Source organism: Oscarella lobularis, chromosome 16, assembly GCF_947507565.1.
Source record: "Oscarella lobularis chromosome 16, ooOscLobu1.1, whole genome shotgun sequence".
NCBI classification, from domain to species: Eukaryota; Metazoa; Porifera; class Homoscleromorpha; order Homosclerophorida; family Oscarellidae; genus Oscarella; species Oscarella lobularis.
The window spans coordinates 1775330-1799463 of NC_089190.1; the positions used below are offsets into that span (position 1 = coordinate 1775330).

The following is a 24134-nucleotide window of genomic DNA, read 5'->3' on the forward strand; positions in this document are numbered from 1 at the left end:
TACGTAGATCGTCTAACGCTGCGCTAACTCCTCGTTCACGTCTCCAAAAATGACTTCGTTTCTATCGGGAAGCTTACCCCAACTGCCGCACATGGTAAACAAAGCTAGAATTCTTTCAAGGGCTTGCACGAAAAAAACGGAGGCCTCTTTTCAGGATTACGAAGGCCAAAAGCTAGCCGAGCGCATATTCCAGATCGTTCTCGTCTCATTCGGAGTAATTCAGCCAAGAAGAGCGTGCAGTCGTCTAATCCACGTTTTTCTCAGATAGTAGGCTTCATATGGGGCTACGTTTGTCAGCGATTTTCCCAAACAGTCATAGTCGTCGCAGCTGGCTTCGTTTTGTCTTGCATAGTACGTCGTCTAGCGCGCGCGCGTTCGACGCTCATCGTTTGCACTGTCTCGTAGCTAATACTGCCTCCGTGGCCCTTCTATCGTCGCCACCCGGTCAAGTGGCACAAACCGCGCAGCGGCGAGAAGGCGAAAAAACCGAAAAAGTAGCGATCTTCCTAGTAACTCGAGCGAAAAAAAATTGCACGCACCCGACTGCAGTAGTAGTACTATTAGCAATATAAAAATGAGTAAATTTCATTGTTTGTTATTAACCTTTTGACGTTCCAGATGACGTCATACTTCCGCTTTTCGTCTTAATCGACAGCAGAGCAGATTCTTCGTCGATCGAGTCGTCGTTGTCGTCCGCCGCATTGACAGATGAATCATTTTGGCTTCGGCCGTGACAGCAGGGGAAAAACGTTTTGATCCACTGGTTGCGAACGTTGGGAGACAGAATGCAGAACAGAATGCAGTTGGCTATTCCCTGAGCGCCGTCACCGAAAGCCTAGCACAGTCAGACCTCGGATTAATAACAAGAGCCAATGCTTGCGTGATGGACCTACGTGTAGCGCCTTTAGAGTGGGATTCTCCAGCAACTTTGGCGCGTCAAAGACGATAAAAAAGAATCGAATCGTTCCCCACATTCGAAGGAGAACGAATACAATAGGCACGAAGGTGAGCTTTCGATTTGCCGACTGAGCCGCCTCATAGCTTCCTTTCGTAAAGAAGTCCTCGCGCTGATTATACTAAAAGTAAAAGCAAAATCCAGGATCATAGATACAATAATATCTACAGTATCTTTCCCCATTTTCACCTGCAAGTGACACTTAATTGCCACGTATAAGCAGACGACGAGCACGTAGGAAAGAACTTCCCATCCCTTTCCGGTAACAGTCATCCACACCAGCTGCTCCGTCCTATGACTAAGACCATGATCCGTGATCCAGCACCAGCCAGCCGAATCTTGCGTAGAAGCGTAGCCGAGCTGATTCATCTCCAAAGCAAGCAGCGCCAAAAATAGCGGCACGCCCCAACTGACGAGATGAAAAACGAAAACGAGTCGATCAGCGAGACGACTATCGCTCCGAACGATTGCGATGTAGAGATATATCGCCATAGACGTCGTCCAGAAGAAGGACGCCAACGATCCGGCTGTCGTAATAAAAGCCTGCGTCGTGCAAGCGGCATTCGTGTAATAGTTCGTTGTTGCGTCTTTGTAGGGAAAGGGCTTTGCCGCGGCGGCGACGAGCATGCCGAGCGCATTTAGATAGTCTCCCACCGATAGGCAGGCGAGAAGAAGACGCGATTTCGTGCGCAGGTGAGGCCAGAGAGCGTAGCTGACGATGAGGATCGTGCTGCCGAGAAGCGAGAGACTGCAGACGATTAGGATGACGAGAGTCTGCCACAAGGGCAGATTGTACGTCGAAGACGTCGATTCGTCGAGTGGAGCTTCCATTGACTGATTGGAAGCGTCGTGAAGAGAGCGGAACTTACTTTTCTCCTAAAGTAGGCGTGACTCTGGCGTGGCGCAAAACGTGCGTTAATAGCAGCGTTTAGTACTTAGTAGTTAGTACCTGAGAGTCATAAGCTCATACATGTACGCAAAAGCAAAGAAAATGGTAGATATACTAAAATTTTAGTACATTGTTGCTGCTAACCTGAAATGATTATCATATCATGCTCACTACTGCGTTGTGTTATCTAAGTTGAAGTCGAATCACACAATTAATCATTTATGCTGTCACGACGTATGTATCTGCGCTCTTGAGCGAATTCACCTATGTCCGAAGGTATAGGTGACGACGAGTTTCGTGCAAACCACTTCAACGAGCCCGTTCGAGAACTCGAGTCCAAAATTTTACCAGTGAAGCAGCCGCACGTTTTGAGCCATTGAAATCGAACGGTTTCCGTGAGAACGCAGAAGAGCATGCAGTTGACCGCTCCTTGAGCCGAATCGCCGATTCCCTGCGCGTACATTAGCCAAGCCGTTTTCGGACTCGAACACGTAATCACTGCAGGATCGATGGCATACAAAATGAATCGCAGAGTACCCCAAATTCGAATTCCAATAAATGCCGCCGGTACGAATATCAACTTCTTCTCGACCGTCGCAGATACGGCAGCAAGGCTATTTCGCGTGACCAAACGCCGACTATAATTATCCGTCTTCTTCTATATAAAAAAATTCAATTCAAAAAACCATCCACATAATATATGTGACGAGTACCTCTTTGGCAACATGAACTCTAATAAGAACGTATAAGACAATCAATATCACATAGCAACTGATCTCCCAAAACTTCGCCGTGAATAGCATCCATAAAACGTTATTCAGACGCGAACCGTCTAGACGAATCCAACACCAGCCCCCCGTATCGTCGGGTAATCCCTTTGTATTATGTGGTATAATTTTGTGAGTGCAACCGAGCTTTCCCACGCCCATAGCGATTCCGGTCACCAATGCCGGCACCGTCCATCCGACGAAGTGAAAGACTCGCACGAGTCGATCGGCGAGTGCGAGATTCGCTTTCACTATGGTAACGTAGAGATAAACGGCAATGAAGGTCGTCCAGAAGTACGAGCACATGGTCGCGAACGTGTTGACGAAACTTTGAATTTCGCCCGAACTTTGCGACGACATGACTTCGCATTGGAAAACGGCGCCTACGACGTTTCCCGTCGCGACGAAGTAGTCGGCCAATGAGAGATAGACGAGGAGTTTGCGCGTCATTGTGCGCAGGTGAGGGTGCGCCAGGTAGGTGATTATGATGGCGAGACAACCGAGCATCGAAAGTGCGCCCGTTATCGACGTTGTTAGGCTGAGAGCGTTCGTCTGAATGTCGGACGAAGAAGTGCATTCTTCTGTATAGTTCATGCACGTCGCTTTTTGACCCATGGAGCGAAAGAAGCGGTCGTCTCTGCGATGTGCTGGGATTTGGGGCCTCGCTCACGTGCGAGATCTCGAGTACGGGAAACTACTGTTAGTAGTACGGCACCAGCGGCACGCGTATGCGTCAAATCTCGAAAGCAAAAGATCGTCGGTAATGTGACGCGCATAGTCGTGGCCTAATTTCTCATCGGGTTCAACGGGTTCAACGTCTCGTGCGAATCCGGGCATTACTGCAGTTCCCCCGGATTTTGTTTCCCCATCGCTATGCCACCGAAAGCTCGAAAAAAGGGCAAAGGAAAGGGAAAAAAGAAAGCGAAGGGAAAGAAAGCAAAGAAAGATGGTTAGAAATCTTAGAAATCCTAAGGTTCCTCCTGCCAAACTCACGTCTAAAAGGGAAATCCGAGTTGACGGCCGAAGATCGATTCAAGCATTCGGTTCAGGAGATCGTGTCGCTCAAAGAGCACCTTTCTATCAAAACCGAACTGACGCGACGATCTCAGTCCGCTTGCGCGACGGCAAAGGCGAAGATGCGCGAAACGGTCGAGAAATTGGAGGAGGAGAGGGACGACAAGCGCGCGATATCGGCAGATCTTACTCGCCAGTACAAGTCGATGCAGAATCAGCTCGAAGTACACGTTCAACACTTGGAAGCGACCGTCGCTCAGCTCAGACAGGATTTGAGTGAGAAAAAACCAAAGGGGCTAACCGTAAACTCAAATTTGAGCATGCGTACCTTAGCTACCATCATCCGGACACATACTTTAATTTAGAAGTTGATGCACATATAAATAACCTTATTGTATTTTCAATAATTTAGGTTTGACACGTGCGCAGTTGGAAACTGTTACTTCTGAGCGCGATGCACTGAAAAAAGAGAAAGCTGTTATGGAAGCCGATTTTCAAGTGCAAATCGATCGAATGGGGAACGCCTACGAGGGAGTCATAAATGTGAAGATGACTTTATGGGCACTTAGCTAAACTTTATATCTCTATGCTGGTGTTTTTTTATCTTAGGATTCGATGGATTTGCTCAGTGGCAAAATAGAAGAACATCGAATGAAGTGGGAAGAGGAGTCGTACGAAATTGAACGACAAAATTTAGAGGCATTTTCTGAATTCGGATACGGACTAAGACCGTCACGAAAAATTGATAAAACATAGCATAGAGTTTTTAGAATAGACTAAAGCCAATAAAATTTACCGTCTATTTCTAACATTATCCGGGGGAAGGGATCTAATCTCACGGTTTTTGACGTCTCTGCTAATCCGGCGTAATGAACTTGACTCGGTGCGGCTGCTGGACTGAGCTGCTCGTCCCCTGCCCTCCTCCTCCACCACTCGATCCCAACGAACGCGACGAACTATGTCGCGACGACATTCCCGGCCAATGCTTTGTTCCCGTCAATTGCGCGAGAGCCTGGTCGATGTCAATTAGAATGTCCTGATCCACCGCTTGGCTTCGGAATGCTATGAGGAGATCTTGGAAGCCCAGGTCGTGAAGGAACGGTCTGAGAAGTTGAGTTGCGTGAGAGAGAGAGCGCTTTCGTTTGGGGAATAGTCTGACCTGTGTTCGTCGTAGAGTGTCATTGAAGCGACGATTTTCGCCACCGCCGTCTGTACGATAAGATCTCCTGACGACATGAATTGCATTAGAGAATTCAGCAAGCTGTCAGCGTGAATCAGCGCCGAGCATCCCTAGAGGAAAAACATAGAGACTTCTTCTGTCGATTCATTGAGATACTCTACTTACTTCTGGGTTGTCGGCAAAATACATCAGCACTTTCCCTGCCAACGTCCAAAGCTTGATATCTGTCGTCGTCTCGGGAACGGCGAGCAAGGAGTCGAGCAAGGATTTCTACAAGACGACGTGCCAAAGTCGTATGCATCTATAAAAGAAAGTGCGAGTATTTTACCTCGGATATGATGTAGCGAAGGTCTTCGAGAGCGAGAAGCTCGATCGTTTGCAAGGCCAAGCGTTGGGTTTCGTGATGACGAGTGTCCGTCAAAAATGACAGAGCTTTGGCTACGAAAACGAAGCGATTTAGGAAAAAATAGTTTACTATCTTGGGGAATGCAAAAACCTAAGTTATCATTCTCAGTCATGTCCTGACGACTCGCGGGAGACATGGCAAGGTCGAGAAAAATACCAGCAATAACAGTCATAAGATCGCTGTCCTCTACAACCCCAATCGACGAACTATTATGTACTCAAAGATTTCTGTACCTAGTTTCACTGCATGGCATAAATCGTCCAACCTGAGACGGCAAATATTTCAAGTGTTGGATGCATATGGGCTTTGTTTATTGGTACCCGTGATCGGCTGTGAGAGCTGCCCTGTTTTCTTCAGCATCCGCTGCAATATAGGACAAGGCAACGGCCGCTTCGTGTACGACTTCGACGTTGGGAACGTGGAGAAGAGCTGTCAAGGTTTTGTGACCCCCGTCGGCAATAAATTGATTCTAGAGAACCACGGATATACGTCATATCAAAAGACTAAGGACTCATTTTCGTTCACCTGAATAGATGGTATGGTGAGAAGTTCAGCCAGAGCCTCGATAGCGTATTCCTGAGTTGCCTGAAGCCGAGTTAGAATATTAGACTAACGTAAAATCGATTTTTTAATTAATACAGGATCTTTGGATAGACTGAGAGTAATAAGTGCTTGCACTCTAGGAGAGAAAAGATCAATAAACATTTAGACTTCTTTCATTTCTAACCCACCCTCCTTCTGCTACGATTTTGAACTTGTTCTCTTCTCCTGTTGTAGCGAGATTGTTCAGCTCAAATGCGGCGTTTCGCTGAGACTTCGCCCTGGGGAATAATTATAGATAAATAAATACTTTGTTTCTCCACAAGGTTACCTGTTCGATACGGCGTCAGCTAGAACGCGAGTTATGTCTTTGCTCTGCACGAGACAGGGCTCAATGTATGTGCCAATCTGTTAGAAATCATTTGAATAAGCCTATATCTTATCATCATGTATTGACATAATGACCTCAAACTGGAAATTGTGCCAAGTCAAGAGCGCATAAACTGCGGCTGGAACGCCGACGATCAAATTAAAAGCAAAGAAAACAGCTACAACAGTAATCCATCTTTGCATATCTCAACTATTTCCTCTGGTTTACCTGTGTACCAGAGGCGGTGCTTGCATCCAAAAAAGACGCCGATTTCTTCGCCGCCATGCAAAGAATCCGAAGTAGACTTTGTTTCTCCAGGAACTTTGTAGCATGCCTAGAAGACAAAGAAAATGTAACAAATCTCGTTCCTATTGTGTGCCAATGTACTGTACCAATATTTCCAAGTCGACTATGAGAAAGAGAAGAACGCATGATATAATAAAATTAACGAGCATCAAAATGGAAAGAAAGGCCGCATAACGGCGTTGACTACAAAACCAACCAGTCAGCCCAGTATCAACAGCAGACCGAGAATTCTTACTAGAGACCCGTCTTCCCAACGAAGCCACCCAAACGAGAAAAGGACGGAATGTAGAATATTCCATAAAGAAAGATAATGACTAAAATAATAGTCCTGTTACAGAGAGAGTAGTATGTTGTAGGATAATGTTACTTTGCCAAAAGAATGAATACCAGTAGAGGGTAAATAAGGAGCATGCTGCAGCCACGCCCAATATCCATAGAAACGCCTTAGAAAAAAATTCAAATATGATGTCAGAATTGATTATCAACATTTCTCTAACTTTTAGGTCGGCAAGAAGTTTCTCGCGTTTTTTGAAGATTTTGACTTCGGCTTCGAGTGCGGCGAGAAGCGTGTCGCGCGCGAGTGAGCTCGTCGAAGCGCCGACGTCGTGGAACTCGTCTATCGCCTGTTATTTTTTTTTCGAGGGAGCCAAGAAAAATAAAGGAGGGCGTGTCTCCAAGAAGCTCGCTTCTGTTTACTGTTCGAGTGTCTTTTGCCAGGGTAACGAGCTGGACGACACAGTTATCGACGACTTTGTAGTCCTACATCGAACCAGAACGTCGATTTGGGTTCGTTTCTAGGGTTAGGTTCGGCTCACCGAGAGAGAGACGGCATCTTTGAGGTATTCGCCGCGATAGCGCAGTCGAAATTGAAGATCGGCGCGGCCGAGTTCGTAGAGGATGTGCAGAAGGTGAGCCTTCGCTCGGGCCACCGTGTCTTCGGCGTCGCATACCAGAACGAAGGTCTTTCCCTAAGCGACGCCGACGTGTGACTGTATCTGGTCGAATAAGGATGAATCATACTGGAAATATCTTGCTTTCAACGTAAAACAGCATGGCTTTCTGCGAGATTGGCGCACTGTGAGGATAGTCTGGTGAACCAGACCCTTGCGCGCGTTACCGCTGGCGAAAGGGTCTGGCGAAACAGGGCATGTCGATGTGAGTGCGCCCCACTCACAGCCCGAGTTAATAGCACGTGACGTAGATACCTCATTAGCCGCGTCATGGCCGCATACATTACACCCGCATACACCGCGCGTAATGTCTCTTCCTCTGCGTTCGTCGAAGTTAGGTTTTCGGGAAGCTTATCCGGCACAGCGTAGAGCTCTTCGTGCCGTTCTGGGAGGGAGAGACGCGTTCGTTTCCCGAAAACCTAAACTTTGAAACGGCAAAGTCGATGGCTTCGTCGATGGAGCTCGACGAACGCTGAGGAAGAGGTACTGAATGTGTTATCTGTTGAAGGTACTCAATGTGTTTTCTGTTGTAGGTACTGAATGTGTTTTCTGTTGAACTTACTCAATATGTTTTCTGTTGAAGGTACTGAATGTGTTTATCTGTTGAAGGTACTGAATGTGTTTTCTGTTGTAGGTACTCAATGTGTTTTCTGTTGAAGGTACTGAATGTGTTTTCTGTTGTAGGTACTCAATGTGCTTTCTGTTGAAGGTACTGAATGTGTTTTCTGTTGTAGGTACTCAATGTGTTTTCTGTTGAAGGTACTGAATGTGTTTTCTGTTGTAGGTACTGAATGTGTTTTCTGTTGAAGGTACTCAATATGTTTTCTGTTGAAGGTACTCAATGTGTTTTCTGTTGTAGGTACTCAATGTGTTTTCTGTTGAAGGTACTCAATATGTTTTCTGTTTTCTGTTGTAGGTACAGTGTACTCAATCTGTTTTCTTTTTCTGTTGTAGGTCTCAATCTGTTTTCTGTTTTCTGTTGAACGTACTAAATATGTTTTCTGTTTTCGGTTGAAGGTACTCAATATGTTTTCTGTTGAAGGTACTCATTATGTTTTCTGTTGAAGGTACTCAATATGTTTTCTGTTGAAGGTACTCATTATGTTTTCTGTTAAACGTACTCAACATGTTTTCTGTTTTCTGTTGAAGGTACTCAATATGTTTTCTGTTGAAGGTACTCATTACGTTTTCTGTTGAAGGTACTCAATATGTTTTCTGTTTTCTGTTGAAGGTACTCAATATGTTTTCTGTTGAAGGTACTCATTATGCTTTCTGTTGAAGGTACTCATTATGTTTTCTGTTGAAGGTACTCAATATGTTTTCTGTTGAACGTACTCAATATGTTTTCTGTTTTCTGTTGTAGGTACTCAATATGTTTTCTGTTGAAGGTACTAATTATGTTTTCTGTTGAACGTACTCAATATGTTTTCTGTTGTAGGTACAGTGTACTCAATCTGTTTTCTTTTTTCTGTTGAAGGTACTCAATATGTTTTCTGTTGAAGGTACTCATTACGTTTTCCGTTGAACGTACTCAATATGTTTTCTCTTGAACGTACTCAATATGTTTTCTGTTGAAGGTACTCAATATGTTTTCTGTTGAACGTACTCAATCTGTTTTCTGTTGTAGGTACAGTGTACTCAATCTGTTTTCTTTTTCTGTTGTAGGTAATCAATGTTTTCTGTTTTCTGTTGTAGGTCTCAATCTGTTTTCTGTTTTCTGTTGAACGTACTCAATATGTTTTCTGTTGAAGGTACTCATTATGTTTTCTGTTAAACGTACTCAACATGTTTTCTGTTTTCTGTTGAAGGTACTCAATATGTTTTCTGTTGAAGGTACTCATTACGTTTTCTGTTGAAGGTACTCAATATGTTTTCTGTTGAAGGTACTCAATATGTTTTCTGTTGAACGTACTCAATCTGTTTTCTGTTTTCTGTTGTAGGTACTCAATATGTTTTCTGTTTTCTGTTGAAGGTACTCATTATGTTTTCTGTTAAACGTATTCAATATGTTTTCTGTTGAACGTACTCAATATGTTTTCTGTTTTCTGTTGTAGGTACTCAATATGTTTTCTGTTTTCTGTTGAAGGTACTCATTATGTTTTCTGTTGAACGTACTCAATCTGTTTTCTGTTTTCTGTTGAACGTACTCAATATGTTTTCTGTTGAAGGTACTCATTATGTTTTCTGTTAAACGTACTCAATATTTTTCTGTTGAAGGTACTGTACTCAATATGTTTTCTGTTTTCTGTTGAAGGTACTCAATATGTTTTCTGTTGAAGGTACTCATTATGTTTTCTGTTGAAAGTACTCAATCTGTTTTCTGTTGTAGGTACAGTGTACTCAATCTGTTTTCTTTTTTCTGTTGAAGGTACTCAATATGTTTTCTGTTGAAGGTACTCATTACGTTTTCTGTTGAAGGTACTCAATATGTTTTCTGTTGAAGGTACTCATTATGTTTTCTGTTAAACGTACTCAACATGTTTTCTGTTTTCTGTTGAAGGTACTCAATATGTTTTCTGTTGAAGGTACTCATTACGTTTTCTGTTGAAGGTACTCAATATGTTTTCTGTTGAAGGTACTTATTATGTTTTCTGTTAAACGTATTCAATATGTTTTCTGTTGAACGTACTCAATATGTTTTCTGTTTTTTGTTGAAGGTTCTCATTATGTTTTCTGTTGAACGTACTCAATATGTTTTCTGTTGAAGGTACTCAATATGCTTTCTGCTGAAGGTACTGTACTCAATATGTTTTCTTTTTTCTGTTGAAGGTACTCAATATGTTTTCTGTTGAAGGTACTCAATATGCTTTCTGTTAAACGTATTCAAAATGTTTTCTGTTGAACGTATTCAATATGTTTTCTGTTGAACGTACTCAATATGTTTTCTGTTTTCTGTTGTAGGTACTCAATACGTTTTCTGTTAAAGGTACTCATTACGTTTTCTGTTGAACGTACTCAATATGTTTTCTGTTGAACGTACTCAATATGTTTTCTGTTGAAGGTACTCAATATGTTTTCTGTTGAACGTACTCAATATGTTTTCTGTTTTCTGTTGTAGGTACTCAATATGTTTTCTGTTTTCTGTTGAAGGTACTCAATGTGTTTTCTGTTGAAGGTACTCAATATTTTTCCGTTGAAGGTACTGTACTCAATATGTTTTCTGTTTTCTGTTGAAGGTACTCAATATGTTTTCTGTTGAAGGTACTCATTATGTTTTCTGTTGAAAGTACTCAATCTGTTTTCTGTTGTAGGTACAGTGTACTCAATCTGTTTTCTTTTTCTGTTGTAGGTAATCAATGTTTTCTGTTTTCTGTTGTAGGTCTCAATCTGTTTTCTGTTTTCTGTTGAACGTACTCAATATGTTTTCTGTTAAACGTATTCAATATGTTTTCTGTTTTCTGTTGAAGGTACTCAATATGTTTTCTGTTTTCTGTTGAAGGTACTCATTACGTTTTCTGTTTTCTGTTGAAGGTACTCAATATGTTTTCTGTTGAAGATACTCATTATGTTTTCTGTTGAAGGTACTCATTATGTTTTCTGTTGAACGTACTCAATATGTTTTCTGTTGAACGTACTCAATATGTTTTCTGTTGAAGGTACTCAATATGTTTTCTGTTGAACGTACTAAATATGTTTTCCGTTTTCTGTTGTAGGTACTCAATATGTTTTCTGTTTTCTGTTGAAGGTACTCAATGTGTTTTCTGTTGAAGGTACTCAATATTTTTCCGTTGAAGGTACTGTACTCAATATGTTTTCTATTTTCTGTTGAAGGTACTCATTATGTTTTCTGTTGAACGTACTCAATCTGTTTTCTGTTTTCTGTTGAACGTACTCAATATGTTTTCTGTTGAAGGTACTCATTATGTTTTCTGTTAAACGTACTCAATATTTTTCTGTTGAAGGTACTGTACTCAATATGTTTTCTGTTTTCTTTTGAAGGTACTCATTATGTTTTCTGTTGAAAGTACTCAATCTGTTTTCTGTTGTAGGTACAGTGTACTCAATCTGTTTTCTGTTTTCTGTTGAAGGTACTCAATATGTTTTCTGTTGAAGGTACTCATTACGTTTTCTGTTGAAGGTACTCAATATGTTTTCTGTTGAAGGTACTCATTATGTTTTCTGTTAAACGTATTCAACATGTTTTCTGTTTTCTGTTGAAGGTACTCAATATGTTTTCTGTTGAAGGTACTCATTACGTTTTCTGTTGAAGGTACTCAATATGTTTTCTGTTGAAGGTACTTATTATGTTTTCTGTTAAACGTATTCAATATGTTTTCTGTTGAACGTACTCAATATGTTTTCTGTTTTCTGTTGAAGGTACTCATTATGTTTTCTGTTGAACGTACTCAATATGTTTTCTGTTGAAGGTACTCAATATGCTTTCTGTTGAAGGTACTGTACTCAATATGTTTTCTGTTTTCTGTTGAAGGTACTCAATATGTTTTCTGTTGAAGGTACTCAATATGCTTTCTGTTGAAGGTACTCATTATGTTTTCTGTTAAACGTATTCAATATGTTTTTTGTTGAACGTATTCAATATGTTTTCTGTTGAACGTACTCAATATGTTTTCTGTTTTCTGTTGTAGGTACTCAATACGTTTTCTGTTGAAGGTACTCATTTCGTTTTCTGTTGAAGGTACTCAATATGTTTTCTGTTGAACGTATTCAATATGTTTTCTGTTGAACGTACTCAATATGTTTTCTGTTTTCTGTTGAAGGTACTCAATATGTTTTCTGTTGAAGGTACTCATTATGTTTTCTGTTAAACGTATTCAACATGTTTTCTGTTTTCTGTTGAAGGTACTCAATATGTTTTCTGTTGAAGGTACTCATTACGTTTTCTGTTGAAGGTACTCAATATGTTTTCTGTTGAAGGTACTTATTATGTTTTCTGTTAAACGTATTCAATATGTTTTCTGTTGAACGTACTCAATATGTTTACTGTTTTCTGTTGAAGGTACTCATTATGTTTTCTGTTGAACGTACTCAATATGTTTTCTGTTGAAGGTACTCAATATGCTTTCTGTTGAAGGTACTGTACTCAATATGTTTTCTGTTTTCTGTTGAAGGTACTAAATATGTTTTCTGTTGAAGGTACTCAATATGCTTTCTGTTGAAGGTACTCATTATGTTTTCTGTTAAACGTATTCAATATGTTTTTTGTTGAACGTATTCAATATGTTTTGTGTTGAACGTACTCAATATGTTTTCTGTTTTCTGTTGTAGGTACTCAATACGTTTTCTGTTGAAGGTACTCATTACGTTTTCTGTTGAAGGTACTCAATATGTTTTCTGTTGAACGTATTCAATATGTTTTCTGTTGAACGTACTCAATATGTTTTCTGTTTTCTGTTGTAGGTACTCAATACGTTTTTTGTTGAAGGTACTCATTACGTTTTCTGTTGAAGGTACTCATTACGTTTTCTGTTGAAGGTACTCAATATGTTTTCTGTAGAAGGTACTCATTATGTTTTCTGTTGAAGGTACTCATTATGTTTTCTGTTAAACGTATTCAATATGTTTTCTGTTTTCTGTTGAAGGTACTCAATATGTTTTCTGTTTTCTGTTGAAGGTACTCATTACGTTTTCTGTTTTCTGTTGAAGGTACTCAATATGTTTTCTGTTGAAGATACTCATTATGTTTTCTGTTGAAGGTACTCATTATGTTTTCTGTTGAACGTACTCAATATGTTTTCTGTTGAACGTACTCAATATGTTTTCTGTTGAAGGTACTCAATATGTTTTCTGTTGAACGTACTCAATATGTTTTCTGTTTTCTGTTGTAGGTACTCAATATGTTTTCTGTTTTCTGTTGAAGGTACTCAATGTGTTTTCTGTTGAAGGTACTCAATATTTTTTCGTTGAAGGTACTGTACTCAATATGTTTTCTGTTTTCTGTTGAAGGTACTCAATATGTTTTCTGTTGAAGGTACTCATTATGTTTTCTGTTGAAAGTACTCAATCTGTTTTCTGTTGTAGGTACAGTGTACTCAATCTGTTTTCTTTTTCTGTTGTAGGAAATCAATGTTTTCTGTTTTCTGTTGTAGGTCTCAATCTGTTTTCTGTTTTCTGTTGAACGTACTCAATATGTTTTCTGATGAAGGTACTCATTATGTTTTCTGTTAAACGTACTCAACATGTTTTCTGTTTTCTGTTGAAGGTACTCAATATGTTTTCTGTTGAAGGTACTCATTACGTTTTCTGTTGAAGGTACTCAATATGTTTTCTGTTGAAGGTACTCATTATGTTTTCTGTTAAACGTATTCAATATGTTTTCTGTTGAACGTACTCAATATGTTTTCTGTTTTCTGTTGTAGGTACTCAATATGTTTTCTGTTTTCTGTTGAAGGTACTCATTATGTTTTCTGTTGAACGTACTCAATATGTTTTCTGTTGAACGTACTCAATATGTTTTCTGTTGAAGGTACTCAATATTTTTCTGTTGAAGGTACTGTACTCAATATGTTTCTGTTTTCTGTTGAAGGTACTCAATATGTTTTCTGTTGAAGGTACTCATTATGTTTTCTGTTGAAAGTACTCAATCTGTTTTCTGTTGTAGGTACAGTGTACTCAATCTGTTTTCTTTTTCTGTTGTAGGTAGTCAATGTTTTCTGTTTTCTGTTGTAGGTCTCAATCTGTTTTCTGTTTTCTGTTGAACGTACTCAATATGTTTTCTGTTGAAGGTACTCATTATGTTTTCTGTTAAACGTACTCAACATGTTTTCTGTTTTCTGTTGAAGGTACTCAATATGTTTTCTGTTGAAGGTACTCATTACGTTTTCTGTTGAAGGTACTCAATATGTTTTCTGTTGAAGGTACTCATTATGTTTTCTGTTAAACGTATTCAATATGTTTTCTGTTGAACGTACTCAATATGTTTTCTGTTTTCTGTTGTAGGTACTCAATATGTTTTCTGTTTTCTGTTGAAGGTACTCATTATGTTTTCTGTTGAACGTACTCAATATGTTTTCTGTTGAACGTACTCAATATGTTTTCTGTTGAAGGTACTCAATATTTTTCTGTTGAAGGTACTGTACTCAATATGTTTCTGTTTTCTGTTGAAGGTACTCAATATGTTTTCTGTTGAAGGTACTCAATATTTTTCTGTTGAAGGTACTGTACTCAATATGTTTTCTGTTTTCTGTTGAAGGTACTCAATATGTTTTCTGTTGATGGTACTCAATATGTTTTCTGTTGAACGTACTCAATATGTTTTCTGTTTTCTGTTGTAGGTACTCAATACGTTTTCTGTTGAAGGTACTCATTACGTTTTCTGTTGAAGGTACTCAATTTGATTTCTGTTGAACGTATTCAATATGTTTTCTGTTGAACGTACTCAATATGTTTTCTGTTTTCTGTTGTAGGTACTCAATACGTTTTCTGTTGAAGGTACTCATTACGTTTTCTCTTGAAGGGACTCAATATGTTTTCTGTTGAACGTATTCAATATGTTTTCTGTTGAACGTACTCAATATGTTTTCTGTTTTCTGTTGTAGGTACTCAATACGTTTTTTGTTGAAGGTACTCATTACGTTTTCTGTTGAAGGTACTCATTACGTTTTCTGTTGAAGGTACTCAATATGTTTTCTGTTGAAGGTACTCATTATGTTTTCTGTTGAAGGTACTCATTATGTTTTCTGTTAAACGTATTCAATATGTTTTCTGTTGAACGTACTCAATATCTTTTCTGTTGTAGGTACTCAATGTGTTTTCTGTTGTAGGTACTCAATATGTTTTCTGTTGAAGGTACTCAATGTGTTTTCTGTTGAAGGTACTCAATGTGTTTTCTGTTGAAGGTACTCAATGTGTTTTCTGTTGTAGGTACTCAATATGTTTTCTGTTTTAGGTACTCAATATGTTTTCTGTTGTAGGCACTCAATGTGTTTTCTGTTGTAGGTACTCAATATGTTTTCTGTTTTAGGTACTCAATGTGTTTTCTGTTGAAGGTACTCAATGTGTTTTCTGTTGAAGGTACTGAATGTGTTTTCTGTTGTAGGTACTCAATGTGTTTTCTGTTGTAGGTAGTCAATATGTTTTCTGTTTGAGGTACTCAATATGTTTTCTGTTTGTAGGTACTCAATGTGTTTTCTGTTGTAGGTACTCAATATGTTTTCTGTTGAAGGTACTGAATGTGTTTTCTGTTGAAGGTACTCAATGTGTTTTCTGTTGAAGGTACTCAATGTGTTTTCTGTTGTAGGTACTCAATATGTTTTCTGTTTTAGGTACTCAATATGTTTTCTGTTGTAGGTACTCAATGTATTTTCTGTTGTAGGTACTCAATATGTTTTCTGTTTTAGGTACTCAATGTGTTTTCTGTTGAAGGATACATACCCTGCAAGCAGGAAGTGGTACAGTGTGAATTGCACAAAAACATGCATCAGTGATACGTACTCTGCAAGCAGGGAATGGTACACTGCGAATTTCACTATGCGGTAAACTTAACTCAGGGGGGAAACATGCATCAGGGATACACGTATTGCAAGGGCAGGGCACTCTACCAGGAGTCGCTGGAAGCTCGCTGCGAGGCCGCTTTCGCGCGGAAGAAGCCATGGAAAAACGGAAAGACAAAGGAAGATGGCGGCGGAGAAAATATGCATAACGCACTCTAAGGCGATTCGAATTGGGGCGAAACGCGACTTCACGGCGGCGATTGCTCGATTCGGACCGGTAGAAAACCCGCGCGAGACGTCGCGTTTGGAATTCCGGCGCGATCGGCGGCCCGGGAAAGCGGCGGCGGAGGAGGATCCGCGGCGGGGGTCCCGACGATCGCGCGTTCAATCGATCGCGCGGAAGGGCGTTCGAAGCGCAGCGGAGCGATCGAAGCGCGGTCACGGCGGCGTCGGGCGGCGAAATTTGAAGGCGAAAACGCGAGGTCCCGCATTGGAAACGCAGGCCCCGTACGAAGCTCCGTAAATTATGGGAAGACTAGCTTACTTACCCGCGCTTCGCGCGGGGCAGAGTGCATTTTTTGTTTTAAAATGCACAATTAGGACGTTCGATTAGGATGGCTTACGCTGCACTACTTGGGGGTTGGAACACTTGAAGCCCTCCCTGGTCACAGTGCCGTCAAACTAAGCGCTGTCCTTTATATACAAATACGTACTTCGTGTAGCAGTTCAACTGACAGTTGTAGCCAATGAGTTCCCGTTCAAGGCAGACTGTATTTGATGAAATAGTTCTTTCTGGGTGTAAAGGCAAGGACTTCGTTCACCGTGCAGAAAAGGAGATCCTGCCGAGACAAAGTTTATACACCCTTCAATTAAGTTAGTGTGACTTGCAGAGGGTGCGTCAGTTGCCCACCACTGACCCGCACAGCAAATTAGTTCTCGCTGAGTCTGCATGTGCATTCAAATTGTTCCCGGTGACTGTGTGTAAAAGGACTTCCCGTCGTTTTTTCCCGCTGAGTGCCTAAAGTCACCGGTCGGTTTAATTTTTGTATTTTTCCTGTAACAGTCCCACTAACTGTGATAGCCTACCTTCGCGCAAATTAGTTCTCGCCGAGTCTGTGCATACAAATTGTTCCCGGTGACTGTTAGTTGGATTGTTAACCGACCGGTCACTTTAGGCAGTCAGCGGGATACAACACAGTCAACGGGAAGTCTTTTTATTCACAGTTACAGCCTACCTTCGCGGCAGACTGCATGCACATATTTGATTAAAAAATAGTTCTTGCTGAGTGTATTCCCAAGGCCGACGTCCCAGCCGCTGAACGTGTAGCAAAAGAGAGAGATCTTTCTGAAACACACGGTGTACATGCACGCCTTTATGCAACCTGTTACCGCTAAAAGCGTAGCAAATCTGTTTCCCGCTTACTCTGCAGCCGAATACCTGCATATTCGTTGATAATCGTGCAATTCTTATGATTCCCGCTGATCATGCAGAGTTGCCAACACATACCTAGTTCTTGCTTACTCTGTGCATGCAAATTTTTCCCGGTGACTGCATGTGTTGAAAAGACTTCCCTTTGGCTTTGTTGTTTCCCGCTGACCGCCTAAAGTGTTCGGTGTCATTTGTATACATGCATACACTGGTATACTTCTTCACTAACTGTTGTAGCCTACCTTCGCGGCCTCCGGCAGCTAGGCAGTAGTTGAAAAAAATTCTTTTCTGAAACAGAGTGTGTACATGCACGCCTTTATGCAACCTGTTCCCGCTACTGCCAATTCAATAATAGTTCTGGTACTGCCTTTTCAAAAATAGTTCTCGTTGAATGTTCGTAGGTACAGCTAACTGTCAAAATCCCACTGAGTACTAATACAGTAGCTGCAGATTATCGGCGTAAAATCAATCATGCGGCACGATTACCAAAAGCCTTTGGGCAATATTTTGACAATTTACGCGCCATGATTTCTCGCTATCAATTCAGGAAGATGGCACTGCGGTCAAATATTTCTTTCCCTTTCCTTGAAAATCAGTAGGTTTTGCGAGCGCATAGACGATTGAGGCGTTGGAATTTGCTATCTACTAAATGGTTTGTAGACGTCCCGTATGCGACGCAAAGGGTTCGGAGAGACCCTCGAAGGGGGCCCCGCGTCGCGAAGACTTCGACAACGGGAGAGAACGCACCAAAAGACGCGCAAGGAGAGTCCGCGTCACGATTGCGGACGATTACGAAGCCGCGAGCGAGACGACGGGCGATGGCACGGGCGATCGAGACGCCGAAAGGAGCCCCGTCGTGGCCAAAAACCCGACCGCACGCTTAAAAAGACGCGCAAAAAAGGTCCGCGTCACGATTGCGGAGCCGCGCGCGAGACGACGGGCAATGGCACGGGCGATCGAGACGCCGAAAGGGGCCCCGTCGCGCCAAAAACCCCACCACGGTATATAGAATCTTCGTCGAAGCAGGGAGAGAACGTCGGCAAAGCCGCGCGCCAAGCCGCCTCGGAGCGTATCGCGAAACAAATGACGGCGGCCATGTTTTGTCCAAGATGGCGTCGCGCATTATAATGATAGAGAAGAAAGACTGTATGTACACCATTTAAAAGTTAAAGTCATCTAACTCACTGAGGCCCCACGATTCTCGACCAAAATTGCTGAAGTGTCAATCGGATGCGGTCAGGGAGCGGAGTACATTCGCAATTAACCTAATAAATTTCTGGCAAAGCCCTTGCTCAATTCCAAGACATCCTGAGGATGTGATGGCATTTTTTTTGACAGCTGTTACATACCAATACCGAATACTTTACATACATTTAATACCAACACTTGAAGTCCAATACAAAAAGCCACACATAACTGACAGGCAAAAAAAGGGAAATGAACCAAACACGCACTCTCAACACCTAATAATCCATAATTAAAGCAACACGCATTTCTTCTTTTTGACCGGCTCTGGAGGCTCCAAAGCGGCCAAAATCGCTTCATCAAAAACATTCTTCAGTCCCTTCTGGGTCAACGCCGAGCACTCGACGTATTTCACTGCTCTCAACTCTCGCGACAACTTTTCGCCGGATTCCTGCGGAATAGGCTTTTGCTTATTTTTTGCCAATTTTTCCGCGGTAGCAGCGTCGTCTCGCAAATCGATTTGCGTTCCGACGAGAAGAAACGGCGTCTTGGGACAATGATGCGTAATTTCCGGTACCCACTAAAGCGAAAAAATTCGATTTTCAAAACACCGCGAGCATGCGCAAATCGCTCGCACCTTTTCCTTGACATTTTCAAACGAAGCCGGCGAAACGACCGAAAAACAGACGAGAAAAACGTCGGTTTGAGGATAGGAAAGCGGTCTGAGACGATCGTAATCCTCTTGGCCTACGAGACAAGAACGATTTAGCCGACCACGCCCACAGGTGACCTCGGGGGGCACTCGTGCGGCTTTATTCCACGTAAAACGGCCGGAACGTGCATACCTGCGGTATCGAAGAGTCCTAGCGTGTACGGTTCGCCGCCGATCATGACCGTTACGGCGTAGTTGTCGAACACCTGATGCAAACGAGCAAATGATAGCGCGTTTCCCCCGAAAGGGGCCCCGCCGACGCGAAGACGCGCGCGCGGCGCGGCGCGACAAAACACGACTTACCGTGGGAACGTATTCGCTAGGAAATTTGTTCGTCGTATACGAAATGAGTAGACAGGTTTTACCGACGGCTCCGTCTCCGACTACGACGCACTTTATCGTCTGCATGATGCGATTCGCGTTTGTTGCTGCGTGTCCTATGAAAGGGAAAAAGGAACGGGCGACGTTCCGTTAGCTGTGGGCGGACCCGAAAACGCACAGGATGGAGGAAAATGGCGATATTCGAGCAAAGAAAAGCGTCGCGAGACGCGCGCGAGAAGCGTGTGCGACGTCGACGCCTGCTACGTACCGTTTGGAGGCGACTGAGAGGCGACTTGGTTGATAGGACAAACAGGATCACACGATAGCGCGGCACAGCGGAGGAGAGTCGGCCCGTGCTTTTATACTGGGGCGAGGCTCGGACGAGTTGCGCCTGCGCGGGCACGCAATCTATATATAGAAATGGCGAGCTTTCGGGTTATTTTCGGCGGTTTGTACAATGAGCAAGTTTCGATTTGAGTTCTACGCGTTTTTTGATGACGAATATTCGTCGAAGTTGGCTTGTTCGAGCTCGGTCATGACCCTATTCAAAGCGTAGATCTAAACAAATACAAATTAGAATATGGCCATATGGAAAGCGTTACCGTTTTCTTCCTACTTCGGCTCGTTGTTGCATTTTCTGTGCCGCTTTTGATTTCAATTCGTGTCGCTTGAGCGAGAGACGCAAGGCTTCCTCTTTTCGCTGTTCCACTTCAGCCGCCCTTTGTTCTACAAAGAGACCGTCCACGCCCACGCGCGCGAAACCCCATTACACGGAAACGCTTTACATAAACAATAAATGAATCTATACCCAGTCGATTAAGTCGAGCTTTCACGAGTCTTTGACTCTATAAAAACAAACGTTTAGAGAACCCCGTCGCTCTCGCTGAAGTAACGGCTCACTCTTATGTCGGACAGGCAGGAGACGTATTCAAACCTCAAAAGATGATCTAACAACCGCCAAGATATAATAGCGGGAACATTGCGGTACTGATGACTGTACCTGGCGTGGGCGTAGCCGGCGGCGCAGCCGGAATACCGATCATCATTTCAGACTGCCTTTCCGATTGGTAAATTTTAACTCGACAACTTCCGGCTTTCTCCCGAGTCGACGACGATTTCGACTGTTGCGGCGCCGGCGCGACTTCGAGCATCGAGAAAGCATTTCTAAGCGTCACATTGACGTCGCGTCGACGCCGTTGCGGCGCTTTCGCGGCGAACGCTTCGACGTTAGATACGGAAATCGATTCGCGGACGTGTTTTGCTTTTCGGTGCGTCTTTCGAGCGCGTTTCGGCTTTGCCGCAGCGACGCTCGACGTCATACGACGTCGCACGAGTGGCGGAAGGCTCGTCGACGTTTTCGGCTCGACGCGCGCGCGTCGTCGCGGCGTTTTGGCGAGAAAATCGTAGAGCGTCGCTTTTTCGTCGTTCTCGTCGCGTCTCTCGTGGTGATATAGCGTTGCCTTAGCACCCGTTATTGAGAATGATGTAAACGAATCGCTCCTGGCGCATAATCGGACGTCGCTAGCCATATTTTGGGCTTGATTTCCTTCTGTGTAGCAACGCCCAAACACAGCGCGCGTTATAACCCGGTTTCGCTCCCGTATCGAGTATGTCGCACTCCTTCGGTTTGCGAGCGCTTCGTCTCGTTCCAAGGCGTTTTGTGAAGCGATCTCCACTTCCCGTGGCCGATGATAGTCAGGTGTATTTGCTAAATCAGCGTTCGAAGCCGATTTATCCATTCGAAGAGGCTTTGCGAGCCCTTCGACGTTACGCCGTTCGTCCCATGGACGAAACCGTCGAAATTTCACTACAGTTGAACATGCGCATAAATAAAGTAAGCGTAAATTCATAAAAAAGCATACGAATTCCAAGATACGCGCTAGAAAACGAAAAGAGGAGCATTCCAAGGAATGGTTCTCCTACCTCATCCGCTTAAAAAGAAAAAGAAAATTATAGTTTTTGCAGAAGTAAAGGCATAATCCAATTTTTTGAAAAACATAGAAATATTGAGTAGGATGATTTGGCAATGGAAGCTAAAGAAGCTGGGGCTTCGATAGTAGGAGGAAAAGATCTAATAGCACAAGTAACGATAAATGATATTGATTATAAATTAAAAATTAAAATTGATTTTTTTAGATTCAGTCTAAGCAGATTAAGTTCTTTGATTTGTGCCTGTCTTCCGAGTCAATGTATGACCAAGTGAAGCCCCTTCAGCAGCACCTCAGGGCAAAGATGCCTCATCCAAGGCGAGGCACTGTCACAGACGATCTGGCCGAAAAGGTGTTGCAGCTTAGACGCGAGCAAGAATACAAGGTCGACAAGGAAGGCAATCTCAATGTAGCAATTGGAAAAGTTCAGTAGGAGAGAGAAAAAAATCGGATTATTAATTTTTTTGCACTGTAGTTGAGTTTTCCTGATGATGTCATCTTGGAAAATAGTCGCTGTCTACTTCAGGCTGTAGATCAGCATAAGAAAATAAAAGGTAAGTGGATCAAGTAGCCATGATTCCGGTATATGGAGATTTCTAAAGGCTCGTTCTTTCTATCTGCTGTGCTAACGTCGACGTATGGGCCTGGCTACTACATAGCATTGTCAGACTTAATCAATTAGCAGATAAATTCAGCATAGGCTATAGACACATTTAGTCTGACGTAAATAAAGCTCGCCTACTCCTACACTATACCGGTCGGTAGTCACGTTAGATCACGGTCTGCTCACGCCTTTTGCTCCTCCTCCTTCACTTTCGATATCCCACACAATCACACCACTTTTTGTATGGAGGTTCCCGATTGGATCGTTTATGGTCTTCTTATTGGCTTGCCAATAATTTACGTGTTTCTCATTCGCAAGGTAGTGCAGTCAGAAGCTAGGACGCACGCACGTACCCCACGCAATTGCGTGCCTTTCGCTTTTTCAGACTTTTCTCGAGTATTATCTCTTGTGGCGCATTGCCATTGGAGCTAAGTACGAATCGATGTCACTGCGTGTCGGTTAGGGACTCCTTTCAGGTCTAGTCATCGAAAAATGGACGTTTCCAATCGAATTCATGCATACGTTTGCAGAACGAGCCTTCTCGATCACGTTAGCGTTTTTTTGAAGACATTTTAGAAAACGTTTGATGGTCATTTTCATAGGTTTCGGTTTGTGAGTTGTTTCAGTTGGTCAAAGAAATCGTTTCTGTAAACGATATTAAGTAAGTGGCCATTTGATCATTCGTGCACGCTGCTACGGTGTTTTAATTCATTTTAGAATTGAATTCTTTCATTCGGTTTTGCTCAAGTACAAATATGTTGCTCTATTTCGCGAACGGCTCGACGGTTCTTTGAGAGGAATGCTTCTCATAGACAAAGATGAAGGGCAGATAAAGAACGGAAGAAAGTACAATTGCATCAAGGTAAAAATATTCCTCCTCAAAATCGAACAGAAAGCTAGCTCTTTTGCTTTTCAGATGGGTCTTGCTTTGTTTACAACTAAATATCGCGGTGGTCCTCTACTGTATTTTGTAGCTGGCTACCATCTACTGAAAGGCTAGAACGCCAATGCTGTCTATATAGATATCCATTGATTTCCTATCTCCAGCGTTGCTTCTTCATCCCTTCACTCCCTTGTACGCAATGTACAAGTGCTTCAGTTACAAGAGCTACTTGGTACTCTCTACAAGGAAAGTAAATCAGTCATATGATGACCAGCTTTTGTTTAGGCAACTATAAGAACTTGTGCTGAAGTGAGAGATTTCGAGACGTTCACGTGTATGTCAACGCTGATATAATAGGTTTACCCAAGACACGATAAAGAGACGCCTGCATGGGAGAAAAGGTAAAGAATGAGCGCCAGCCCTAAGTTTTAATAGCACTGAGGGACTCTCGTTTTCTCGTTGTATCGACAAGCATTATGAACGATTTTGGGCGATCCATTGCCGAGTCGGAAGGATCAAAATATGACGAGGACAGCTGTATTATCATTCGTGAAGTCGCTCGGCTTCATGTAAGTGACTTCCTGTTTTTTTCTAATTGTTTCAGCGTGACTCACCCGGACGGGTAGGATCACGCAGCGCCGGACACGCCCGACGCCCGAAAGAATCCTCACAGCAATTTTTTTCTCCAAGCTAATCCTGGCTGGAACAAAGTAGACGATTTTTTATATTTAAATAAGTACAGGTGACTTTCATTTTTTTAGGGCCATTGCATGGTCATCCTCGCTCGGATAACGTGGGGAAGTTTGGCTGGGCTTGTTTTCCAGGCAATCAAACGACACTTTCGAGGCAAACAACCTGCTGCTTCGGTGAGAGTTTCAAAGACGAAAATTTGACCGTAGACTCATGAATCATTGAGTGATGATTTTAGGAAAGGACTAAGGTCAGTAGAGAAAAGCCAGCACTTCGTCGAAGCATGTCTCTCTCCGAGTCTCTTTCAAGCAAGTTAGTGAAAGTTTGGCTGACTGTCCATTCCTTCACTTTCCTTTTTTCTATTTATTAGACAGTACTATACGGTCGATCCGATTTGGTGTCCTCGCGACAACAGCTTGCCTCTCATTTCTCAGTCGCCAAAAGACGTCGATTATTCTCTTTTGGACTTTCCAGATCTATAGACTTCAAGTGCTTGCTTTCTGACTTTGTTGTTGTGAGCCCTTCTCTCCAAGGCAACGGTAACAATGACCCTTGACACTTTTGACAAGTACAGTTCTATGTACGGTTTCATTGACCTTCTCCTGTTCCTGTACC

At 42.5% G+C, this 24134-nt stretch overlaps 8 protein-coding genes and 1 long non-coding RNA gene across 14 annotated transcripts; 4 read left to right on the forward strand and 5 right to left on the reverse strand.

Moving 5' to 3' along the window:
* The first annotated feature begins 28 nt into the window (after positions 1 to 28).
* On the forward strand, positions 29 to 598 carry LOC136196986 (signal peptidase complex subunit 1-like). The gene is made up of 4 exons (XM_065986658.1): positions 29 to 94; positions 155 to 214; positions 265 to 351; positions 406 to 598. The coding sequence occupies exons 1-4, from the start codon at positions 50 to 52 to the stop codon at positions 496 to 498; spliced, it is 285 nt and encodes a 94-aa protein (XP_065842730.1). The 5' UTR covers positions 29 to 49; the 3' UTR covers positions 499 to 598.
* Positions 429 to 3794, reverse strand: LOC136196928 (uncharacterized). Its single transcript, XM_065986585.1, has 5 exons — positions 2558 to 3794; positions 2059 to 2502; positions 1145 to 1831; positions 894 to 1076; positions 429 to 835 (listed from the first exon to the last, which is right to left on the reverse strand). The coding sequence occupies exons 1-5, from the start codon at positions 3224 to 3226 to the stop codon at positions 599 to 601; spliced, it is 2220 nt and encodes a 739-aa protein (XP_065842657.1). The 5' UTR covers positions 3227 to 3794; the 3' UTR covers positions 429 to 598.
* On the forward strand, positions 2813 to 4438 carry LOC136196985 (dynein regulatory complex protein 12-like). Of its 2 annotated transcripts, XM_065986656.1 has the most exons (5): positions 2813 to 3371; positions 3457 to 3560; positions 3614 to 3901; positions 4038 to 4168; positions 4235 to 4438. In XM_065986656.1, the coding sequence occupies exons 1-5, from the start codon at positions 3340 to 3342 to the stop codon at positions 4379 to 4381; spliced, it is 702 nt and encodes a 233-aa protein (XP_065842728.1). In that variant the 5' UTR covers positions 2813 to 3339; the 3' UTR covers positions 4382 to 4438. The 2 variants fall into 2 exon arrangements, with proteins under 2 accessions (XP_065842728.1, XP_065842729.1); XM_065986657.1 differs by having other exon boundaries at positions 2814 to 3560.
* Positions 4305 to 16292, reverse strand: LOC136196984 (uncharacterized). Of its 2 annotated transcripts, none has more exons than XM_065986655.1 (21): positions 16043 to 16292; positions 7448 to 7502; positions 7243 to 7395; positions 7124 to 7186; positions 6925 to 7050; positions 6795 to 6870; positions 6663 to 6741; positions 6514 to 6610; positions 6350 to 6455; positions 6217 to 6299; positions 6083 to 6159; positions 5943 to 6032; positions 5851 to 5890; positions 5737 to 5796; positions 5532 to 5680; positions 5445 to 5476; positions 5302 to 5397; positions 5134 to 5243; positions 4971 to 5075; positions 4785 to 4915; positions 4305 to 4728 (listed from the first exon to the last, which is right to left on the reverse strand). In XM_065986655.1, exons 2-21 carry the CDS (start codon positions 7478 to 7480, stop codon positions 4482 to 4484), a joined length of 1953 nt encoding a protein of 650 aa, XP_065842727.1. In that variant the 5' UTR covers positions 7481 to 7502; positions 16043 to 16292; the 3' UTR covers positions 4305 to 4481. The 2 variants fall into 2 exon arrangements, with proteins under 2 accessions (XP_065842727.1, XP_065842725.1); XM_065986653.1 differs by lacking the exon at positions 16043 to 16292 and adding an exon at positions 7633 to 7956 and having other exon boundaries at positions 7448 to 7559.
* Positions 16293 to 16309: 17 nt separating this feature from the next.
* On the reverse strand, positions 16310 to 18198 carry LOC136196987 (uncharacterized). Of its 3 annotated transcripts, none has more exons than XR_010672336.1 (5): positions 17439 to 18198; positions 17003 to 17368; positions 16854 to 16936; positions 16656 to 16785; positions 16310 to 16606 (listed from the first exon to the last, which is right to left on the reverse strand). It is a non-coding gene; the product is annotated as an uncharacterized lncRNA (long non-coding RNA). The 3 variants fall into 3 exon arrangements; XR_010672337.1 differs by having other exon boundaries at positions 17414 to 18198; XR_010672335.1 differs by having other exon boundaries at positions 17003 to 18198.
* A 357-nt stretch (positions 18199 to 18555) lies between these two features.
* LOC136196967 (cell division control protein 42 homolog) lies at positions 18556 to 19814 on the reverse strand. The gene is made up of 5 exons (XM_065986635.1): positions 19683 to 19814; positions 19397 to 19530; positions 19227 to 19299; positions 19019 to 19128; positions 18556 to 18961 (listed from the first exon to the last, which is right to left on the reverse strand). The coding sequence occupies exons 2-5, from the start codon at positions 19499 to 19501 to the stop codon at positions 18674 to 18676; spliced, it is 576 nt and encodes a 191-aa protein (XP_065842707.1). The 5' UTR covers positions 19502 to 19530; positions 19683 to 19814; the 3' UTR covers positions 18556 to 18673.
* LOC136196965 (uncharacterized) lies at positions 19688 to 20983 on the reverse strand. 2 transcript variants are annotated; one of them, XM_065986633.1, is made up of 6 exons: positions 20415 to 20983; positions 20315 to 20361; positions 20223 to 20259; positions 20031 to 20140; positions 19871 to 19972; positions 19688 to 19822 (listed from the first exon to the last, which is right to left on the reverse strand). In XM_065986633.1, the coding sequence occupies exons 1-5, from the start codon at positions 20941 to 20943 to the stop codon at positions 19895 to 19897; spliced, it is 801 nt and encodes a 266-aa protein (XP_065842705.1). In that variant the 5' UTR covers positions 20944 to 20983; the 3' UTR covers positions 19688 to 19822; positions 19871 to 19894. The 2 variants fall into 2 exon arrangements, with proteins under 2 accessions (XP_065842705.1, XP_065842703.1); XM_065986631.1 differs by lacking the exon at positions 19688 to 19822 and having other exon boundaries at positions 19824 to 19972.
* LOC136196966 (large ribosomal subunit protein uL1-like) lies at positions 20492 to 22094 on the forward strand. Its single transcript, XM_065986634.1, has 6 exons — positions 20492 to 21248; positions 21298 to 21381; positions 21429 to 21497; positions 21551 to 21766; positions 21818 to 21896; positions 21945 to 22094. The coding sequence occupies exons 1-6, from the start codon at positions 21024 to 21026 to the stop codon at positions 22022 to 22024; spliced, it is 753 nt and encodes a 250-aa protein (XP_065842706.1). The 5' UTR covers positions 20492 to 21023; the 3' UTR covers positions 22025 to 22094.
* A 57-nt stretch (positions 22095 to 22151) lies between these two features.
* LOC136196961 (uncharacterized) lies at positions 22152 to 24087 on the forward strand. Its single transcript, XM_065986628.1, has 14 exons — positions 22152 to 22264; positions 22332 to 22378; positions 22423 to 22495; positions 22549 to 22607; positions 22664 to 22808; positions 22863 to 22941; positions 22994 to 23061; positions 23115 to 23138; positions 23187 to 23230; positions 23302 to 23398; positions 23456 to 23539; positions 23591 to 23695; positions 23758 to 23831; positions 23890 to 24087. Exons 1-14 carry the CDS (start codon positions 22190 to 22192, stop codon positions 23999 to 24001), a joined length of 1086 nt encoding a protein of 361 aa, XP_065842700.1. The 5' UTR covers positions 22152 to 22189; the 3' UTR covers positions 24002 to 24087.
* The last annotated feature ends 47 nt before the right edge of the window (positions 24088 to 24134 follow it).

Bases quoted from the DNA above. Each gene is read 5' to 3' on its own strand.
- LOC136196966 (XM_065986634.1), top strand. From the start codon at position 21,024: ATGTCGCACTCCTTCGGTTTGCGAGCGCTTCGTCTCGTTCCAAGGCGT. The intron at 21,382-21,428 runs GTAAAGGCATAA...AATATTGAGTAG, and splicing joins AAATTATAGTTTTTGCAGAA to GATGATTTGGCAATGGAAGC. The intron at 21,767-21,817 runs GTTCAGTAGGAG...TTTGCACTGTAG, and splicing joins TCAATGTAGCAATTGGAAAA to TTGAGTTTTCCTGATGATGT.
- LOC136196967 (XM_065986635.1), bottom strand. From the start codon at position 19,501: ATGCAGACGATAAAGTGCGTCGTAGTCGGAGACGGAGCCGTCGGTAAA. The intron at 19,129-19,226 runs GTATGCACGTTC...CTTGTCTCGTAG, and splicing joins AGGACTCTTCGATACCGCAG to GCCAAGAGGATTACGATCGT. The intron at 18,962-19,018 runs GTGCGAGCGATT...TTTTCGCTTTAG, and splicing joins TTGAAAATGTCAAGGAAAAG to TGGGTACCGGAAATTACGCA.
- LOC136196928 (XM_065986585.1), bottom strand. From the start codon at position 3,226: ATGGGTCAAAAAGCGACGTGCATGAACTATACAGAAGAATGCACTTCT. The intron at 2,503-2,557 runs GTACTCGTCACA...TTTTTTATATAG, and splicing joins GAGTTCATGTTGCCAAAGAG to AAGAAGACGGATAATTATAG. The intron at 1,077-1,144 runs GTGAAAATGGGG...TTTTACTTTTAG, and splicing joins CAATTAAGTGTCACTTGCAG to TATAATCAGCGCGAGGACTT.
- LOC136196961 (XM_065986628.1), top strand. From the start codon at position 22,190: ATGGAGGTTCCCGATTGGATCGTTTATGGTCTTCTTATTGGCTTGCCA. The intron at 22,496-22,548 runs GTTAGCGTTTTT...TCATTTTCATAG, and splicing joins GAACGAGCCTTCTCGATCAC to GTTTCGGTTTGTGAGTTGTT. The intron at 23,399-23,455 runs GTAAGTGACTTC...CCGGACGGGTAG, and splicing joins GTGAAGTCGCTCGGCTTCAT to GATCACGCAGCGCCGGACAC.
- LOC136196986 (XM_065986658.1), top strand. From the start codon at position 50: ATGACTTCGTTTCTATCGGGAAGCTTACCCCAACTGCCGCACATG. The intron at 95-154 runs GTAAACAAAGCT...GCCTCTTTTCAG, and splicing joins TACCCCAACTGCCGCACATG to GATTACGAAGGCCAAAAGCT. The intron at 215-264 runs GTAATTCAGCCA...CGTTTTTCTCAG, and splicing joins TCGTTCTCGTCTCATTCGGA to ATAGTAGGCTTCATATGGGG.
- LOC136196984 (XM_065986655.1), bottom strand. From the start codon at position 7,480: ATGCTGTTTTACGTTGAAAGCAAGATATTTCCA. The intron at 5,076-5,133 runs GTAAAATACTCG...GTCGTCTTGTAG, and splicing joins TTCGCTACATCATATCCGAG to AAATCCTTGCTCGACTCCTT. The intron at 4,916-4,970 runs GTAAGTAGAGTA...TTTTTCCTCTAG, and splicing joins ATTTTGCCGACAACCCAGAA to GGATGCTCGGCGCTGATTCA.
- LOC136196965 (XM_065986633.1), bottom strand. From the start codon at position 20,943: ATGGCTAGCGACGTCCGATTATGCGCCAGGAGCGATTCGTTTACATCA. The intron at 20,362-20,414 runs GTACAGTCATCA...GGCGGTTGTTAG, and splicing joins GCCGGCTACGCCCACGCCAG to ATCATCTTTTGAGGTTTGAA. The intron at 19,973-20,030 runs GTAGGAAGAAAA...GTATTTGTTTAG, and splicing joins AAATGCAACAACGAGCCGAA to ATCTACGCTTTGAATAGGGT.
- LOC136196985 (XM_065986656.1), top strand. From the start codon at position 3,340: ATGCGTCAAATCTCGAAAGCAAAAGATCGTCG. The intron at 3,372-3,456 runs GTAATGTGACGC...GCATTACTGCAG, and splicing joins TCGAAAGCAAAAGATCGTCG to TTCCCCCGGATTTTGTTTCC. The intron at 3,561-3,613 runs GTTAGAAATCTT...CACGTCTAAAAG, and splicing joins AAAGAAAGCAAAGAAAGATG to GGAAATCCGAGTTGACGGCC.